This window comes from Antennarius striatus, chromosome 7 (genome assembly GCF_040054535.1).
Source record: "Antennarius striatus isolate MH-2024 chromosome 7, ASM4005453v1, whole genome shotgun sequence".
Lineage (NCBI taxonomy): Eukaryota > Metazoa > Chordata > Actinopteri > Lophiiformes > Antennariidae > Antennarius > Antennarius striatus.
This window is the reverse complement of record NC_090782.1, coordinates 21,179,482-21,200,795: the sequence shown is the minus strand read 5'-3', so window position 1 is coordinate 21,200,795 and position 21,314 is coordinate 21,179,482. Positions and strand designations below refer to the sequence as shown.

At 40.8% G+C, this 21,314-nt stretch overlaps 1 protein-coding gene across 1 annotated transcript; it reads right to left on the bottom strand.

Moving 5' to 3' along the window:
- Positions 1-7,035: 7,035 nt before the first annotated feature.
- Positions 7,036-19,863, bottom strand: lurap1 (leucine rich adaptor protein 1). Its single transcript, XM_068319726.1, has 2 exons — positions 19,197-19,863; positions 7,036-11,305 (listed from the first exon to the last, which is right to left on the bottom strand). The coding sequence occupies exons 1-2, from the start codon at positions 19,410-19,412 to the stop codon at positions 10,439-10,441; spliced, it is 1,083 nt and encodes a 360-aa protein (XP_068175827.1). The 5' UTR covers positions 19,413-19,863; the 3' UTR covers positions 7,036-10,438.
- Positions 19,864-21,314: the final 1,451 nt, after the last annotated feature.

The window sequence follows — 21,314 nt, the reverse complement described above, 5'->3', positions numbered from 1 at the left end:
TCCCCCAAAGACCCGTTAGTGGCTTCCTGGTCTTGCAAACCAGCATTTTAAATACCAAGGGTTGTGAGATAAGAAGGACTGCAAGGGAAATGCAGCACATGTGTCGGCTCTTTGGAACTTTGTTGGACACTCAGATGTGACAAATTAGCATTGCTAATACTTCAATGTGAGAAGTAAGAGAGTGACCTTCCTATAAAAACCCTACTGTATATATTTATCATTGTACTAAAGATGATCTTTGAGGAAAACATTACTTTTATTGTAACTTAATGTAGACCTTAAAGGATTTTTCCCCAAGCCAAATAGGTCATTCTCTTTAGTATTTTCTCACTAAACCTGCCAGCAGTGTGATGTAAACAATTTAAGCGTCCGTGAAATGTTGTAATCTTATTCCTATGATCAAGCTTTTATTCATTAGTGGAAAAAGAGCGCCTCTGGTGACAAATGAGCTCAAGCGCATTAACTTGAATATTCCCTTTGAAAAAAGTTTGAGCAGCCCTGAAGACTTGTATTCTGTAGAAACTTTAAAGTACAAATACATGGCGGCATGAATCAATGTTGAAAATGATGAGGAATATTAAATAAATGCTGACTGATCAATAACAGAATTACGTCTTTTAGTGTTACACTAGAATTTATGCATGACCGCACTCTGACAAATTCAATTTAAAGACATTTCTTTTGATTATTTTTCCTTATTTCCACTCAAAACCTTCCACAGAAAGTTCCAGGAAATGTCTGAATGGTATTACAACTTTCTTCAAAAACAAGCCTGACTGATTTATCTTTCAGGCTGCATGCTGTTGTCATCTGGAAGTGATTGAATTACCTCTGGTTGGTGGAAAAAGAACACAAAAAAAACCCCCAAAACAGCTGAGTGGAAGTTAAGAAGGCAGTCTGGAGGAGGAGTATAGAGGAAATGCCGATCCACAGCGATGCTCTGGTGACTGAGAGGTGAGGTGAGATGTAACCGTGTTGGAATTTGTTTTTCTCTTCCATCTTTTCACCAACAAATTCGTTTTTTAATTGATTCAAAACTGTGTGTAAATGTCTTTTTTTATACACCTGATGGAGGAAATCCCAATTTCTGTTCTCCCTTATTTGCCCGAGGAAAATATATCTGTCTCTAAAGCTGCTAAACGCTTCACTTCATGTCCACCTTTCATCGTTGACTGATTGAGCGTACTTTCTTTGGATCTGGAATATCAGGTTATTGATTAGTACTGCTGGATGCACACTTTTTAACAGGATCAAGATGAAACCAGAAGTATTTAATCACATAGCCCAGGAGGAGTTGAGAAGCAAATATGATGCTTGTCGCTGGTTAGCTGCGGTGAACCGCTGTGGTAAAAAAAAACATCCATCAGGGATGGAAGTAATCCAGAATGAAATCAGAAGCATAATTCATCTACATGTCCTGCAGACTCCCAAAACAGACTGGTTAGAATGAGTTTGAGTAAAGCAAACCATTCATTCATTCACTGATTGTCTGCTGATTCATTTGCCGTAGCGGGTCAGGAGCTGGAGGCTATCTCAGCTGGCATGGGGCGTGAGGCGGGGGACACTCCGGGCATGACACCATTGCACCGCGGAGCCACGCGCATGCACACACACAATCACTCCTACGGGTAATTTTGGGTCCTGCCAATCAACCTGAAGCGCAAGCTTTTGGAGGTGGGAGGAAGCCGGAGAACCCGGAGAGAACCCAAGCAGACAAGGGGAGAACATGCCAACTCTGCAGAGAGCGGGACTCGAACCCGAAACCGCCGTGTTGTGAGGCGGCAGTGCTACCCACTGCGCCACCGTGCCGCCCTAAAGCAAACCAGATGTAGTGAAATCACTGTGAAAATGGGAAAAAAAAAATGTCCAAGGTCTTTCTCATCAGCTGGGGGTCCTGAAAAATGTCTTCATTAACATTACATCATTCACTAATGGGTTTTGCACAACATGCTTTTATCAAGCATCCATCAAAAGTTTTCCTTAGACATCAAGGGTTGCGGTTTTGTCACTTTTTATGCACCGCTTGTTGTCATCAGTTCTTTAAAGTGGAATCAGGGAAAAGATTTAGAGGCTCAACATTGAAAATCCTTCATTGATTGCCTGGTATCAATTCCCGCAGCAGTCGTGAAGGGCTTTGGCTTCTGACTTTTATCTTTAACTTTGAAGCCCTCAGCATCTGAAAGTTAAGATTACTGCAAAACTCAATAATAAAGAAGTGAGTAAAACTCTGCTTGTGCACACTGCATTTGGCTGCACTCCCTCTTTCAGTCTGACAAAATGAAACTTAGCTCGGTTGCCAGGCATCGCAGCGCTGTAAGTCGGGATAGCTTTGGTTTCTCTGGGAATGTAAAGTCTCTCTCTCTATCTCTGTGTGGAATCTTGGCTCAACTGCAGCTCAGTTACAGGGAAATCCATGTAATCAACATTCTCAAGGAGAAGGATGGACAAACGGCAAAAGAGGAGCGAGGAAAAATAAAATAGTAACGGTTAAATATATTTATGTAGAGAGGCCGCAGTGGGGAAACAAGAGCTGTAAATATGCTGCAGCAGGAGCAGGTGGATTAGAGCAGGAAAACAGCGAGGGAGGGAGTAAGAATGGGAAAAGCATGCAGACAGAAGCTGTGCTGACCCCCCCAGACCCTCTTTGAGGCCCTTTCTAGTGCACTCAGAGAGGATTTGGAACACTTTCATACTGCTGACTCAAACAGGGTATTAAAATATGTGAGAAATTACAGGCCTGTTAGGTTACTTAAATCATCACGCACAGACACAAACTAGTTAATTTAGTGATTTTCCAGTGATGTGACTCCAAGATGGTGAGACAATGTGAACATAACATCTGTGTTGGTGTGATTTGATTGGGTTTGATAGGCTGTGACCAAATAAGCGTTCAAACATCATCACATTCAATCCGGGATCATGATTGGTGGATGGAAATGAAGCGAGAGGTGAATCTGAAAGAAGGAAGATATTTTATCGTCCTTTTTTGGAGGTTAACAAACTGGGTCTATGAAAGTGTGTCGATTCTGACCCATCACTTGTGAACAGAAGGGAAATAACCATTACCCCACATACTCGAGAGACGTGATCTGATATTGTGACCCAAACCGCTGACCCGATCATTTGCATGGCAAAACCTATTTATCCGCTGACATGTGGGAGAACACACGGGATGCATATGAGCCTTGACCCGCGGCTGCGTTTTTACAGAAATGGGTCGGATGAGTGAAATACCTCCGGATCGGTCAATGCGTGTCACAACGCATGTTTGTCTCTGGCTAACAGGCTGAAAGCAGCTCAGTCCAACAGCCTCCTTTCACTCTGATACTCAATTAAGATCTAATTGGTTTGAGGTCCACAACAGGCATGCGGTAGGGCAACACCCCAGGCTTCTGTCTATACTTTCTGCCCCCCCACCCATCTGAAGATATTCCTCTGATCTGTGACGACCAGAGCAGAGCCAAAAACGAGCCGGCCTGTTTTGTCTTTGAACAGTTACTCACAGATGAGGTTAGCAGCGGATGCCACGCAAACGTTCATCAGTGAGCTCCGCCCTCGGTGACCATTGCGTGCACGTATGTTACAGCTGAAGATTCCAGCTGCTGAGAAAGACTCACACACTCATGCACACACACACACACACACATGCATATCCAGTCATGCTAATGCAAAGCAGATGGTTTCATCCTCGTCCATCATAAGACTCGACTCACAGCGAAATCTTCAAGCAGCTTTTAGAAATGGCGACAACAGTTCCCGAAAAACCCGGCCTCTGCTGACCTTGACCCTCGTTGCTACATCACATGGGAACACCATGGCCCAGTTCTGCCCCTTTGTTTGTTTCCCCCAGCCTCCCCATGGAGCCCAGGGTCCTCCACGAGTAAAAACACCCATCAGCACCTTACTAGCTCGTGGGATAAATTTGCACATTCCTCTGTCTGGGAACGTCATAATAAAGTGTTATGGTGATCCAAATAGATGTTAAGTTAAGGGGGGAGGAAAATACAGTGGGATTAATGACATGAAACTAAAGCGTTCACACTGATAAATTGAGATTACTTTAAAAGGAAAAGACCGGGTCGGCCAGTGGGAGCAGGTGGCTGGTTACCCCTGGAGGGTTGGACGCAGAATTATTGCAAGATATTGTTCCTTCAGCATGATAGAGCTTTACTGTTTGTTCCAATCTGACTGCTCACGTAGCGTCGCTTTCTTCCCATTAATGAGGCAGTAAAACATAATGAAGCTTTTAAAAGTGAATGAGACGAGGTTCATCTCTCAGGAGACCAGATCTGGAGTTAAAACAGAGTTTATTGGCCTTGTTGTCCTCAGGTGAACGGACGCATGACTCCCAATGATTGGATATGGAAAGCTTAACATAAAAAATGTATCATGGAGAAATGGTGTGTCAGGATGTTTCCTTGCTTTGTCCTCACAAATGGACAAAAAATAGTTATTGAAAGGTAAAGATTAGACTTAAATAGTGTTTTTAGTACAACTATAACTTTAGAACTTTATTTTGTAAGTGTATTTTATTCCCAGTCAATGGGTTGGCTTTTCCATTCAAACTCCCATTGTCTCACATTACTTTAAGATAAATAAGTAGTACTGTTATCTCTCCGTAATAGTTTTTACAGACTCCTTTGTGAAAATCTTCATTTCATTCCCCGCTCTGGTGGTTTTTGACCATCAGGGGATTAAGAGGTCATGATCTGTGGTTTCCTCTCCTGCTCTGTTCTTTTCCCTTCAAGTTTTGGAAGACTTTTGTTGCTGTCATGACTCTGAGGTCTACTGGAGGAAAGTAGTGACAGTATGTGGTTGGAAACCTGCAGCTTATAACTGTTATCCTCAACCTAATTGAACGGATGGAAGGAGTAAGGCGATCTGAAGAAGCAGATATGTTTTTGTTTCACTTCTTCTTTTTCCCCCCGCTGTTGAAGGATCCGCACTGCATTTATGTCTGTCTCAAAAATGAAGATGCAACCAGGAGGCGGTTAGCACGTAGCCTAATCAATGGGGAGGCATAAAAAATTATTTTACAAATTCCAATAGATAGATAGATACTTTATTAATCCCGGAGGAAATTGTATATATCCACTGCTCAGGCATTACATAACAAATAATACTGGATAAACACCAGGAGAAAAAGAAATAGAAAAAAAAGTATACTTTTTTTTTGACTGTTTGCACCTGCTTCCAGTCTTCCCGCTAAGTTACATCATCTCATCTGAAGCAGAAATAAAACAAACAAGTACATTTCCCTCAATTCTTAATGATACTTTTTAAAAGTCTCCTCGATCACCAGCCTGCTCCTGGGTCCACACCTCCAGGTCCACACCTTTCCTTTTCCTACTGTTTCACTGCACTTTTAATGCATACCTACGTTGTTGGTGTCCTTTCCATATACCTACCGCCCACTGTGGCGGAGAGAAAAACGTGCGCAAATACAAGTACCAATGGCAGTATTTGCTTCGTTTAGGTTGGAGGGTGTAATGGTTGTAAGTGGTGCATTCTGCTGACTAAGGCGGAAACAACCAGCTGCAAACGATCTGCTTCAGTTAGTAGAGCTGTGCATTAATGGAAAAGAAACCACTGTCTCCTGGATGGCAAAAAAAATGTAAAAAAATCAATGACTGATGGCGGCATGTTAGCTTCGCTGGGAAGCGTTGTTTGGATTACGAAAGAAAGGAAGCAGCCTGAAGTCAACACAAAAGGATCACCTGTCGATCGGAAGAGCACACAAACTGCTTTTGTATTTACTTTGATACCAGCTGGTAACGTCTGTCCGATAGCATGGTGACACACCTTCATTGTTAGCCTAGCATCCTGGCGCTGTCTTTTCTAATCAAGATTGTCTTTATAATTCATCCTTGCTGCCAACCCTTCATCCTCTCCACCGCTGGTTATTCAACATTTGTGTTTCATTAGCCTCACCAGTCTCGGCAAAGTCATCAGCCACCACCACCAGTGTCTGGAGACACCATAACACCATTCTTTTACAGAAGCTCCGCCTTTTCAGCCTCACGCGTTCCCATCATCGCCACATTCTGTTAAACCGTTCAATTTATTTTCTGGTCTACCAAAAAAACCTCACGATTCCATCGCCTTGTCTTTCTTCATTGTCTCACTGGGATGAGATTTACGACCTCTAGAAGCTGGCAGTGTATTAGGAGTTGTGATCAGGTAGAATGGCTAATGAAGAGATTAATTTTTCATTATCAATAGGGGGGGTGTTTTCTCGACCTTCGAAGGTAAAAGTATGTTCCCAAATATTCAGAACAACAGGAAATGTAAACTTAGTGCTGACTGTTTATTTAATGGATAAAAAGAGAGTGGAATCAACCTAATGAAATTCCCTATTCTATTAACAACGTGCTTCGGGTCTGGGATCTGTGCAAGCTACTGTAATCTACAATCATACGTATTGTACATTTTATACAACTAGTGTTGATTGGCATCCTCATAAATCATTACCTTTAATTTCTTTTTCACGTCTATTTGAAGTTGTTGACATATAGCATAAAGCTGGCAGACATCAATGCTTAAGCAAAAAAATAAATCTAAAAACATGAGTTTTTTAAAGTTGTGAATGTCAGTATATATATATATATATATATATATATATATATATACTTATATATATATATATATATGTGATGTACATGATGTATTTGAACACTTGTATATCCTAATATTCAGAATCTAGACAGGGCAGCGATGCTTTCTCTTTCCTGCAAACAGTAGTACTACATCATCATCTATGAAGTGGCTTTGGGAAATAGAAGTTGAGTGCTTTGAGTGCTAATGGATCTGCATTGATGAACCTTTGTCTGAAGGATGAGCCAAATATTGATCAGAAATCTCAATAAGTTTCAGTGAAAGCACTCAGAGTATTTTACACGAAGCAGTCAAGAAAGAAAAAGCTGCTGAAGTTGTTGTTCTTGTTGTTTAGAAGTTGGTGTTGATTTTCTTCCAGATTCACTTGATTTAAAAAAACCCAAAACGGAATAAAAACAGCCAAAACACTTAAAATATTTTTAATCATTGGATAAGCTAGCATAACTTACAGACTGCATAATATAATTCTCCACATGAATGAACATAATCGTTTATTAGTTCAACATTTCCACAAAGAAAAAAATACATACAGTATTTCTCACAAATTGCATTATAAAATCAGATTTCATGTCATGGAAATAAAAACAGTTCCAGTCACTCAAGCGAGATATTGATATTCAGCCGATCCAGTGAACTGCAGTTGGTTTTCTGTGGTTTTTGTCTCGTAAACCTCAGAGCTTTTGTTTTGGCTATATTCAGTTTTGGATTCAGTTCAGAACCCAGTGTGAACTCAACGGGGTTTATTTCAAGTGGCTTCCACTTCTTAACCAGTTTTGGGATCTGAATGGAACACGCGGATAAAATATAAATAAGATTCAAGTAAATGTCTTAATGGCTCTCTTTGAGAAGCTGTCAAGACCCGTGTCGACCTGGGCGTAAGTTGTGCTTGTGTGTGTTGTGTAGGAAGGAAGCAAACGGCAAGACACTGGGAGTGGAAGCTTCCTCTTAGCTGCTATAGCTGCATCCGGCTGCTCAGCTTACTTTTTATCTATTATGTGTCCTGGGAGACGCAATGCCTGCCTTTTAGCTTGTAATAAAATGGCAAAAACATGCAGGCAAAAGGTTCTTGACAGCATTTCAGGATGGATCATTGAGACTATGAGTAGTGTAGCAATGAAGAAGATTAAGGACAGTCAAAGCTAGGAATGTCTATATGTGCATTAATTCACTGCATAGTGAAAAGAAAAGGAAAAAATAACCCTAAAATATTTATAATCGTTTTATTATTATGATTACAATTTAGAAAGAAAATGGAACCATTAAAAACGTATGATTCCTCACAAAATTGTGTCCAATTTGGCATAATCTGAAGGTTTTGTAATTTGTGATCAATTAGAATCGATCACAAATTGATTGTTTTAGGGACTCTGCGTCACCAGGTAACCTCTATCACTTCACCTGTCATCATCCAGAGAGATCCTGCTACTGGTGCTGCGATGACAGTTGTTTTACGCAGCCTCAAGAGCTGAAGCCTCGGCGGTCTCATTGTCATGACAACCATGTGGATATCCACTCATCTATGTAATCATGCTGTTTGTCTTGTGCCCAGAATAGCTGGAGGGTGCCTAGGCAAGGGCCAAAGCAAACATTTCACACATGAGGCATCTGATAAATCCCAGACATCATGAAAGGAAAGAAACGGGAAGATTATGTGTCGTGTTTACAACAGAGACGGGTTTGGATGTAAACTTACAGCTTGGAATAAACTGTATTTTCCACAAATTTGTCAGAAACACTTCCAATTTCGTCAAGACGCAGATGTTATGTCTCTAAAAACAATCCTTCAAAAGTGATATCCATACTGTAAATTTAAACTGGATGTTCCAAGTGAAAACACAGTACAACATCTTGGGCTACCACATAACTTGGGAACGACACACCATAGCACGATGTAATGTGTTTTACAGGTTTATTCCCCTGCACTAAAATATAGTTTTTCCCCAAATGGCTCGGATAATTTGGGGGAAAAAAACCCACAAACTAGCAGAGCAGCCAGTCTCTTTGGCATGCAGTGTCGCTTTACATCCAACACATATGTTAAACAGGTACAGAGGTTTCGTGTGACTTTTTGTCTATTTGGTGGATGAATGATAAACCGGTTGAAAAAACCAATCCAGAAATGCTTTTCTGCTGCTTTCAGTTAAAGGAAAGAAAAACATGAAGATTTTTAAAATGTTCCAACTTGTATAAAGTTCAAGGTCCAGTTTGAGAAGACTTCCTAGAACTGGACTTTGGTTACTGTTTCTGTGGTACCGGCTGTATAGTGGTGTCTGGCGCGAGGGCTTTGTGTGTGTTTGTGTGTAAGTTGGCACAGACTGAACATTTCCATCAATAGGAAAAGAAAGACAGAGCGGAAACACTTCAGTTGCTCACAGAAATGGACATGCTGAGCTTAAAATGTGTATATGTATGAACACACACACACACACACACACACACAAAAAAAAAGACAGTCTTGGAAACTCCTGAAGAAGAGACGACAATATAAGATTTCATTTGAAGAAACTGGTTAATGTAAGCCAGTAGAAAGGCTTCATGACATATTGCTTTTCTCCTCTGATTGTGTTCAGTCCTCCTCGCATTTCTCACGATTTCACCAATAAGGCTTTCAGCACAAGGCATGCAACATCCGCCCCACCAAAAATAACACATTTAACACTCAATACTCAAAACGACAAGAGCACAACGACTGTCGGTTTAGCTGCTTGTACACAAAAGCAGAGGCAAAAATAGGTAATAATATCAGTGAAAAAGCTGTGATTATCATAACATTGTAGTCGTCAGGCATATTAGCTAAGGTTTACACAAATCAGGCACAACATCAGCTTGTAAAAACAGGATACCGTTCAACAACAATCAGCCATATTAAGTATTTGCTTACAAACCAAGTCACGACTAGAATCCTACCTGATGCACAGAGTAGCTGTACTGAGATTCACTGAATATACAATATTGCAGATAGTCGGTTAAGCACTGAAGGTATTAGGTCCACAAACACACGAATGCTAGCAGTGGGTGCGGTTTTTTTTTAAAAGACAAACTTTTACTAGCTGCTGTTTTAATATCCACTACTTTTTGCTGAGGTCACTTACACTCGGGGCTTTTAACAAGCGATAATCTGATTGAGAAATCATTAAGTGCTGGAGTATATTTCAAATGATGTAGGGAATAAATTTAATTTATCGCTCGATCTGGGAAACCTTTTACATCTTGAAGTCAGTACAATGGGCTCAATCAGCACTGCTTGTTGGATAAAGGGGATGAAGACTATATATTGATCATGTCACTGTGCAAAAGACCGGGAAAAGAAAGAGAGGAAATTAGGGAAAATAATCAGGAAAGGCCCTGAGAAAAATTATCACAGGATTTTAAAACTGGTTTTCCTTCAACTCTTAGACGCAGCCGACTTTTTTCTCTTTTTTTAACTACAGTATTTTCTGCACTATAAGGTGCACCAAAAAACCTTTAATTTTCTCAAAAACTGACAGTGCGCCTTATAAACCAGTGCGCCTTATATATGAAAACAGTTTTTTTTTTAAAATGGGCCATTCATTGAAGGTGCGCCTTTTAACCCAGTGCGCCTTATAGTGCGGAAAATACTGTAAGTGGTCAAAATCCTGTAATGTGCATTCACCCTAATACTGACATCAATCTTTTATAGAAAGTTAGTGCAGTCACGGGGGGGAACAACGGGACAAAAGAAGTTACTCTGTCTTTCAAAACCCAGTGTTGCTCAAACAAAGCCTGATTATGTGCATTTCACAAACAGCAGGTTGCGCTTCTGTCCTTCAGCTCTGCGTTTTGAACTCTGTTATCACCCATCTTACAAAAATGTCACATCCTCTTGCGACTGCACCCATTTCCAGTGTGCGTCGTACTCCAGATGCATTTTGCCGTTCATTTTACAAGTTTCCAAGTCAATCTTTCCATTTTTGTAAGGTTTGAGTTTGGGGCTCTGGGTCATTCCCGGTTTCTCGCTGAGGTTGGGCCGGATTGGGATGCCGGTCTGCGTGGTGCTTTTCTCCAGAGCACCGTTTGACTTTACAGCTTCAGTCTGGATGTTTCCCTTAGAAACGGGGCTTCCTTTCCCCATCTTTGCAGCCTTGGTCCAGACAGGAGCATCTTTCTTGGAACCCTCTTGGGGCTTAGCTTTGGGAGAACCGACAGGAACAGCTGGTTTCCCAGTTTCGTTCCCGATAATCCCAGTCTCAGGAACAGCACTGGTAACCTCGCTTTTCACATGTGTTCCGTTTTCAGTCCCAGTTCCATTTTCATTTACCTGAGTTACACTTCCGGGTCCATTGGTAGACCTCGCAGCGGTGGGCCCGGCCGATGTGACCACGCCACCTTTCCGGCTCCCAAAAGTACTCTCTGAAGCCAGCGGCGTGGTGGAACAGATGACCGACTCAGAGCTGGAGGGGCAGTACTCATCCATGTCGTCCGCTAAGGTGTCCAGGTAGCTGCCGATGGAGATGTTGTCCAGCTTGTCATTGGGGTCCTGCAGGCTGCTCCATGATCCTCTCCAGGAGGTGTCGGGACCCTCCCCCAGGCTGTACTGGCTGCTGGTTAGGCTGCTGCAGCGGCTTGTCAGGGTGCTGCGCTCCTCCAGGAGCCACTTCACCGCCTCGATGCCTTCGTGGACCGCCAGCAGCTGCTGCAAGATCTTCACGTCCACTGAGCGCAAGTGAGCCTGTGGGAAAACGAACAAGGGTGAAATCACAAGGAGACAGGAACATGGGTTGTTGAGGCTTGACACGCTTGTTTGGACCCTTTTTTGATTTTCAGTTTGTGATTGTAACGTGTACTTCATGAAACTCCAAACTCTATGATTGGGACGCCCGTGGATATTTATTTTCAGGGATTTGGCACCACAGATGAGTGCAAACACTGTTACAACAAACCATAACTGGAAGCAAAGTATAAGAGAAGTTGATGGTATATCTCTGAAGAAGGAAAAGAAATGGAGATAAGAGTAAAAGAAACATCCTGGGGAAAAAAGAGAAAGGAAGCACATTAGATGTGTTCTATAAGAGGTGAATTCTGCGATCGTTGTTGAAGTACGCACTCGATGCTGTGAGACTGAAATTTGAGACATTGGAAAGTATGATGGAAAACGCTTTAAAAAGATGTCTGGACACCCTTTAACGGGTTCAAACTACTAGAGCATTTAATTATGATGTCATGTAGTATGAAAAAAAAAAGATTTATCAGAAAAATCCGTCTCCTAATATGATGCGTCTGCGTGTGTGTGCAGGGGCTTTTAAAAAACGAAATATGATGAATAAGAGGAAAAAGATGGCTGCAGTCATGGAAAATTCCCCCTTAGAATACATTAGCAGAGGTCTGTGGTGCAGCTCGGGGCCAAGAGGTGATAAATGGCACCAACATTCAAAGCTTGGCCCGATGACATCTGCGCTTCTGTGCAGATAAGCCCTCCTAGAATCCCAAGCAGGACCTCAGTATCCGTGTAATACTAGCTTTTGACTTTCCCAAAACTTCAACTTACACACAATGACACACATTGAGTTGTTTGGCACACTTTATGCAATTAAGATTAATTTTTATTATAATTCTAACTATTGTTGATGTATTTAGATGGTTTGCACTATATAGATTAATGGTTGCATGCACAACATTCTCGTCCACAATACTTCATGTCCTTACATACAGGTATACGTTGTCAATTGTAAAGCGTAACTGTACTTCATTTATAAACTGTGTAATGAGTGGTTTCACTGTAGAAACTGTAATGTCATTTTCGCAATGAAGAGTTCAGAGACCAAAACCGTTCATCACTAGAATTTGTTTTCCTCTCTCATGACCTTTACTGCGTCCTCATGACCTTTCAGGTTATGGCAATAAAATGGCAGAAAGGAACACATTTATTCACCCAAGAATAGTGAATTTTAAAGTTCAGAGCCTCTAAAGATAAAGAAGTCATACGAAGTAAATCTACAAAACAAAATTACGTAGATTTTTGTAGTCTTTACTGGTTGGCATTGCTGCGTGAAATAATGGCTGCTTTAACTTCTTCAGGCCTCTAAAAATCCTTCTAATGATAAAATCAGAGAAGGCAAAATTCCCCTCAGCGCTCATGACACTCACAAGAGGGCACAAGGACGTTCATTTGAAGGAGCCTACAGCCACAGAAGTTGTTACCATAATATCGCATCCTGGAGTTGAACATGGATGTCTGTTAATTAAAAACATTTAACTGAATGACTTTCACCACATCTGACTGAAATATGATGATCAAACATTCCAGCTTTGTCCTAAGGTGGTTTAATTAATTGGTTTATGTGCTTTGTTAACACACTGGGTTGACAGTAATTCCAAGAGGCTTACTCACACATAAACCATAAGCACTATATGCGTAACCACAAACCTTAAGAAAAGCGAGGCTCAAGTTTCTCAGCAAGTCTTACCCTATAAACACATGGACGGTTAACGCTGTGGGGACAAACATTGTTTTTATGGGAGAAAAGTCCCAACAATGCTGAAAACCCACTGTTTCAGACTACGCCTCAACACTCTACTGTAGCATGTACTTACATGAACTCTTCATAAGTCAATCTGAACATTAGAACCTGCTGAATGAAATTTATAAGGATGGATGCATGAACTGATAGGAGCAAAACCATAGTACGAATTTTATTGGCATTCAACTCTAAAAAAACCCGAGACAACTAAGAAACAAAAAGTGCAAGATAAAAGCGAGTATTTATACATATTTCTAAATGATTCTCATCCCTACAATAAAGGATCGCATTATTGTTGGGACAAAATTCTAGACAAAGAGAAGGGACTGAACTCGATGACATTCTGGGCCACTGTTAGACATTTGGGCTGGGGCTCAGGTTTGAGGTTTGAGGTTTTCAGCTGGCAAAGACTGAGCTCCTAACGATGGTGGCAGTAAAAGTAGTTCCCTGCCTGTCAGCACTGAGGTGGCACAATGCTAACGAAGCTGAATGCTCCAACAGCCCTGCCTGACGATATACATAAACTAAATACATGGTTGGTCACGAACTTCATATTCTCTAAAAATGCTCACTAATTGGCGTTTTTTTTTGTTAAAGTGTTAGATGCGTGTTTTTATCTATTGTAAATATGTCTGTCAATAGGAAAATTGTATATCAAATTTTCATTGCCTTTTTATTTGTTGTATGTAAAATGATATTTCTATGTTTGTCATATTTCTTCATCTATTACAGTACCTAAACACTCATTAAAGGAAGAAATCAACAGTACACCACCTTGTAATCCAAATCCTACATAGCAGACATTTTTCTCCTCCTCCTCTGACCTGAGGTGTTCCTCAAGGCAGTGTCCTCAGCCCTCTCTTATTTTAGGTATACTTAAGTTATTATTATTTTGTTTGCCATATAGAGCCGCAAAACAGGAATATTTCAAATGAAAACGGTCACACTCGAGTAAAAAGACATGAAAACAAGGAGTGGACATTTGGGAAAAAAGCAAAGTTGAGGCCTGAAACACCATTCATTATCCTCTGTCATGTTTGCTGCCAGTGATATAGAGCCAAACAGATTTCAGCCTTCCACTTAGGCGTGAGGCCAAACACCCTCTGGCCGATCCATGGGGTTCTGGACAGCTCATCTTCCTGCCTTTTATACATGAGATATGCCTTACAATGTTTAGCTAAACATTACTCTAGTAAAACATTATTTCCAGTAAAAATAAAAAATGCTCACTAATTGCAATTTCAGGTTAGGAAAAACTTTTTTTTTTTTTTTTCAAATTCCATTTTTATTTTAATAGTATGTTCCACAATTTGAACTGCTTATATTACACCCATTTATACAATGAAACATTACTGATTAAAATATTTCCAATTTTTTTTTCCTAAAAAGAAAATTGCGAGTGTCTCTTTTTCTATCACTTAATACGGAGTAAACTCAAACGCGTTGAGGTTTTTGTAGTTACATGTTGCTTCAGCGTTAGTGCCACAATAAGAATTTAGGACAAGTTTGGATCCCAGATACTGACTGACATATCTTTGAAAGCAGTAAGGAACCAGTGACATCCTGAACTTGCCAAGAGCTCCAAAGGCATAAGGAGCACATTCAACTTCAACCGCTTGCTGGAAAGTTCCTTTCATTATATTGTTGGACTTGAGATTATACTTCTTTTTTAACATTTGTCTGTCAAAACATGGATTTTGTGGTGAGGTAGATTGTGGGGATTTGGATCAGATGTTTGGACCATGAAGCTCAGTTTTTATCCCAGCAGCTGGGGCAACATTTACAGCATTAAAAAGTCCTTTTCATAAAATGATTTGCCAGTTTTAAACATCAACATGGCTTTGCTGTTCAAATGCATGCCTTAATATAAAATGAAAGGCATTGCTAATGTTAGATGGATCTCATTTTTTGTACTTTGGGCCATCATCGGTCTGTGTTTACACTTCTCATGGTAGTATGAACTCCCACAAACAGCCTTCCTGTGTCACGCAGCTACCGAACACACTACTGAATCATGACCAGCAGGAAAGTCACAAAATTACATTTGATGTATAACACAGCATCAAAATCAACACCCCTTCCTCTGTGTGTGTCTGTCGGTCTGTATCACATCACCTCGTTTGTCATTTAACTGATCTAACACAGGCTTTCTGAATACAATGACCTTGCAGAGCCCCTCCAGTCACAACAGGCAGCGGAAGGTCACCCCACAGATTTCCCACCGCTCCATCTGTCTGTGATCACATCTCAAAGCTCCGGAAAAAAAAAAATCCATTCACCCTTGTTCGGTATCTTTTTTGTCCTCTTTTGTTCTGTTTCTCCTTTGCCCACCACCCAGCAAGCAACTGTTACTGTAGATCGCAAACGTGTAGGACTTTACCGCACCATAAGAGCCAGACTGACAGACAACAAACATGTCCCTGGGATAATACATACAATCATCCTGACACACAGCCTGAAACCAGAGTGCATTATATATACATGTGTGACACAGACTTTATAAACTCATTTATTCACATTCAGTCTCCTGCTTTTCTGCATTTCTTGGCATTTCCAATGACAACTTTTGATTCATTAAAAGGTGTGAACAGCAATTAGTGTCATATCACCATATGCACAAACCAACCTGCACTCTGGTTAGCAGGCCAATGCTCCATGCCATCGCTGGTGTTCAAAAATCTGACGCCTACACAAGCTGGATGTGTAAAGAAATAGGCATGACTGTGTTTATTCCACTCTAACATAAAGTTAGAAATGCGAGATAACATCCTGTTTCCCTTGACAGCGAACACACACACACACACACACACACATCCTGGATCTTCTAGCAGACAGATGCTGCAGCCTAGCATCATCCTGTAGAACAGATGATCGCGTTATGCAACAGCAAACAGGAAAAAGTGTGTGTGGAGAAATGAGCATAACAGTCACCACTGAGTTTTCTCACAACAACATCCAGGTCAAACGTGTGCACATGTGCACTTTTTCCATTCAGCATCACTCTACATACACATTTTACTTAAAGCAGATTTCTGATGAAAGTGCAACGCTCATCTTCTCTCTCGCACTACATTACACTCCACCACTCTCTGAGATGAGCAAAATACACACTCTCACACACATACACGCACTATTGTAGCTCTTCATCACTTCTTTCTCAGTCCCTCCACTGATTAAAGGCTAAAACTGACAGCAAATCAGTTTGGCCCACTGCTTTGAACAGATTTAGAGACGGTCTGCAGGCTTTGGGAATCTGAACTGGGTTCTTTAACTGAGTCATGATAACTGGTTGCCATAAATGTCTTGCTGTTACAACACTGAATTTTTATGACATTATTTTGATAGTAAAATCATTTTTTATCATTCTCTATGAAATTCGTGGGCTAATGGAAAGTTTGGAGACTATTTCGAGGCCAGATTTTATGAGATGATATGGTTAATGCATCATAAACTGACTGTGCTGGCTTGTACAAACTCATTTTAATGCTGTGTAAACTCAAACTACTTCAGCATATTCTAAATGCAACATTTATGTTTGACATTAGATGATGCAATTACAGTAAAGAGCACTTCCTCCTCTTCATGACCTTTAGAAGCCTTGAAAGTCGTAAAGCGAGTCAAAACTTGTGTTGTGACAATCCTGGAGAGACAAACATTTCTACTGCTAAAGTGTGACCAAACCAACAATGAGTTTAGAGGATGTTTAAATGTTTTATGGAGCCATTAAATGTTGTGGACAGCTTGTTTTTCTTTGGAGTTTTTTAGTGGTAAAAATCTTCTGCCTAACAACTACAGAAAAGGACATATATGATCACAAATGCGGAAAAGAAACAACTATCAAGTTGGTGGTTGGTTGGTGCAGAGCTTCACTAACTAGAAGAGCTGGAAACCATTTAACAAGAAGAAAGGAAGATATCAATTTAATGCAATAAATCCACTACTAATAATCTGCTGTCAAAACAAAGTTATCTGAACAAAAAGTCTTTTATTACAGTGACAATCATTTAATGAGTAAAAAAAACAAATATATCCTAAACAAGTAGAGTTCACAAATAACAGAGATTTCTTTATAGCATGCTCAACTTTAATGGATCATGACGTATCCGATACAGAATTGGTCTCCAGATGCTCCGTCTCAAAGTCTCAAATTTTTCTGTGGATGTCAGGTTTGTGCAAAGCCAAAGGCCAAAATTACCGCAACAGTCAGCCTAGGGTCATCAGGAGAAAAAAGCCTTTTATTACGATGTTAATGTGCATATCGGAAAATATTGAATAAGTAAAGTCTGCACTTTATAATTGGCTCACAAGTAACCCAATCAATACTTAACCATAACTCAATGTAAAGGAAATCATGGATAGTGTAGGAACTCTTTAGTGTGAACACAGTTCATTAATTCGTTCAGTGTCTCTAACGGCACAAAGTGTCCTTTATAGACTCAAGACTGTGAAGTGAAGCATTTGTTTTATGCATTTAAAAAAATCCCAACCATAAATCACACAAACATGAAGGCGTAGAGACATAAATATAGACAGGTGGTGGACGTCTTTCACTCTGCAGGTTACAAACTGACTGAAAGCGTAAATGCGCGCACACACACACACACACACACACACACACACGACCAAATATCTTCTCTGGGCCTGCATTGGTGGATATAAACGTGTTTCAGAGCAGTGTGACTGGAGCGATCATCACATTTCTACCTACCGGCCTACGCTGGTCAGTTTATTTCCTAGCAACTGCAGTGATCTGCATGTGATCTGTTGGCATGGTGAGGAGCTGCTTGAATTACTGGCTGAGTACACAGAGACTTCATCACTCCAGCGATTCAAATACATATTACCGATGCGTGTTTTTTCCTTTTATAGTATACAGCTGCTTATTGGATCTAGATACTTAAGAGTTAAGTGGAAAATATGCTTACATTCCAGTCAGTCATAGTTTTACATAGTTATTATTACAGCAGGGCATAGCTTGAGTTTGGTGTCTGGGCTCTGACCTGATCACGCCCCATTGATATACTCATACAGATAAATTGGGGAGTGACAGAAATTTGTTAACACCCTCAGCAGAGGGAAATTGTTGCTTCTTAAATAGACCCACAAATTTGGTGGATGTGTTGGTGACGATCACGGAGAATGAGGCATGTCATGTGCAAATGTAGACAACACTCCATTCTTGGCTAGAGTTGATGACTGGATTGATTCCACCCCCACTGGTTGCCTGGCAACTTCAAGTGATGACAAGACTCCAGGAAGTCACTAGACCCAATAAAACTATAGTCTGTTGGTTTGGCAAATTTTTTCAAGCACAAATCAATCAAAACACAAAAACTATTTGCCACAGAGATGGTGGAAACAGATTTTGTCTTCTTTGGAGAACAGCAGGCTCGGTTTCTCTATTTCCTCTCTTTATTTTGTTCAGTTGGAAAAACTGTCTTTCAAATGTAGTAAATAATAAATTGTGATATCCGGTCATTCACGCCTCTCACAAATCCGCGTGTCTTTGCTGTCATTGTAGGATATTAATTGCTACCATCCAATCGCCCTGTGACACAAATTCACTGTTAGCCAATCAGCTTGCTTAGTAGGAATCTTCTTTAACTCTAGTTAATTTCTGCTGTCATTATAAACACATCCTGCATCCCATCTCCACCCAGTGTTTACAAATCACAGTTTCATCAGCTTCACCTGATTCAGCAGAATCATCAGCCACCACCACCAGTGTCTGTGCTCCATGGGGGGATTTATCTTACTGCTGCCCACAGCAACGCCCTTCGATTACAACCCCCTCCTGGTCTATGTGCCAAACTCCTTCTGACAAACCATTCCAAAAACAATTATCTTCATTTCATTTGCTTGACTTTTTTTTTTGTATTTTTTAATTCTACTTTGATTTTACAAGGATTCATTTCATTCCTTATCTTAATGAAGGTAGATCTGATATCTAATAAAGTGTCAAACAGGAATGGCAAAGTTCCATTTATTATAACATCATAGTGTTCAATCATCACTGGGTCAGGACGAACTGATCTTGCATAGTTACACACACACACACACACACACACACACACACACACACACACACACACACACACTTACCATTTCCACCCTTAATTTCCTGATCTTGTCATCCAAACTCTTCCTCCCCGTCTCCTTGCTGGTGTCTTGCGCGGCGCTCAGCTTGGCGTCTCCTCCGCGGACAGAAGACGCCTCTTCCCGCATCCACCTGAGCAAACCCTCGGGGGTTTTTCTGCCAATTTTCACCTCTATATCCTTCAGATCTGGGATGGTCTCGCCGGTGTTGCCTTCATCCATCGTGTTCGTGCGTTGACACCGAAAAAAAAAAAAAAACCGCTGCGGGATCAAGATTACGTCCTTTGCGTATCCTGGAAATTGTTGCTCTGCAAGCTGCGTCTGTCCCGTCTTACAGGATTGTGTGGCATCCTATGCGACTCCAGCTGCACCAGAAAACAACAACCACCTCACAGCATCAACACAACAGTGTGTGTGTGTGTGTGTGGTTGTTCCAGCAGCATGATGCTCAGATGGTCATCATCTGGTGTTAAAGTGATGGAGCACACGCAACAAATTAAAAGCAGATAAGAAGAGAAAAAAGTCTTCTATATTCCCGCGGCTTGTGGATTGAGACCACCAGAGGTTTACTCCTGGAGTCCGCTGTGAACGCTGATTGATGCGTTTGCGTCTCGTTGGAGATTCCTAAACTGAGCTACATTGCGCAGATTCCACCTGCATGATGACAGCGACCAGCAGCCGCAGAGCGGAGGAGAGGAGATCCCGGACTGTCGAACCGAGTAATCATGCCTCTTCCTTCGTGACTTTTCAAAATAAAATACCTGTAAAAACACTGGATTTTAATAGTGGGAACTACCAAAATAAAAGTGTGTTTTTTTTCTCAGAGCCGTGCGTCATGTCTATCCCTGCACTAACTTCATCGTTTTATCAACGTCATCAGTCTCAGCAGAGCCATCAGCCGCCATCACCGCTAAATGTCTGGACCTCATTGGAATTTATGTTATTGCTGTTTTTGGCGACATGCATCAATCACAGCCTCTCTGGAGTTGCACAGAATTTCTGAAACGCACCATCTGCTGCAACAAACACCTAAACTTCATTTGCGTTTCTCTCCTGGTTGAAATGACATTCTAACATTTTAACACTAATAGGACTTTTATCAATATTTTAATTATATAGGGCCTTACACAATTTTTTATTTCTACTTTTGGTCAAAAGTAAAAATAAAATGTACAACATTTCAATTTTTACTCATGAGAAAACAGAAATGAGGACATTTTTGGAAAGAGCTTAAACAAATCATCACGTCCTTCCAGAACACTGCTGATCATCATTTCCAGTGTAATCTGCAGCCAGACAAAGTCTCTAGAGAGCCGAAGAGCTGCGTTTCACTGTGAACCCACATTCATTGTGCGAGCAATAAGCTGACTAAGAATGGGAATACAGTCATTGTCACACAGTGATGAAGGGGTTTTGTAAGGCAAAGCAGTTTCAGAGGCAGTACAAGTATTAATTAAATGTGTGAGAGCGTCTCAAGGGAATTAAGGCTAAAAAAGGTATATGTAATAAAATATGAAATAAATTAGAAAAATAATAAAGGCTGGATTTAGGCTGTGGATTTGTGCTCTTTCTGATATCAGACCAACTGATCGGAATGAAGCTCTCGTTTTATTTGAGATGGAAAACATCTCAAGGGTCACATCTCATGAGGAACATCCAGTATTGCAGCTATTGCTGTAGAGAAGAGTTTTAGAATGTTAAATGTCCCACTGTTGCCATGGTTGAACTCATTCATGCTGTTCACAAGATGCCAGTCAAAGCTCCCATTACTGTCCCTGTCTGCCTGTGTGTTTATACACTGTAGATTCCACCAGAGATTACGGGAGACATCCAAACAATGAAGTAGGTTAACATTGGATCATAGGTTGAGAGTAACACTGACATTGATGAGAATGTAGGACGCATATCCTAATCCGACTTTACAGGGGCGCACTGGAAGGCTACAAGGATTACAAGGGTCCACATGTTCCCCATAGTAACTTTGTTGCTAATGTGTAAAACAAATGATCTAAAACGAAGTACACATGTGATCATAATCTTGTTTGAAGTGTTAATTTGGCTTGAAGGGTGCACCGCCACACATAAAAATATCTGTAAATGTCATTTTAGCATACAGTTTACCTG

Coding starts and splice junctions, on each gene's coding strand:
- lurap1 (XM_068319726.1), bottom strand. CDS start 19,412: ATGGATGAAGGCAACACCGGCGAGACCATCCCAGATCTGAAGGATATA. Junction 11,306..19,196: donor GGAAATTAAGGGTGGAAATG/GTAAGTGTGTGT, acceptor GTTTTCCCACAG/GCTCACTTGCGCTCAGTGGA.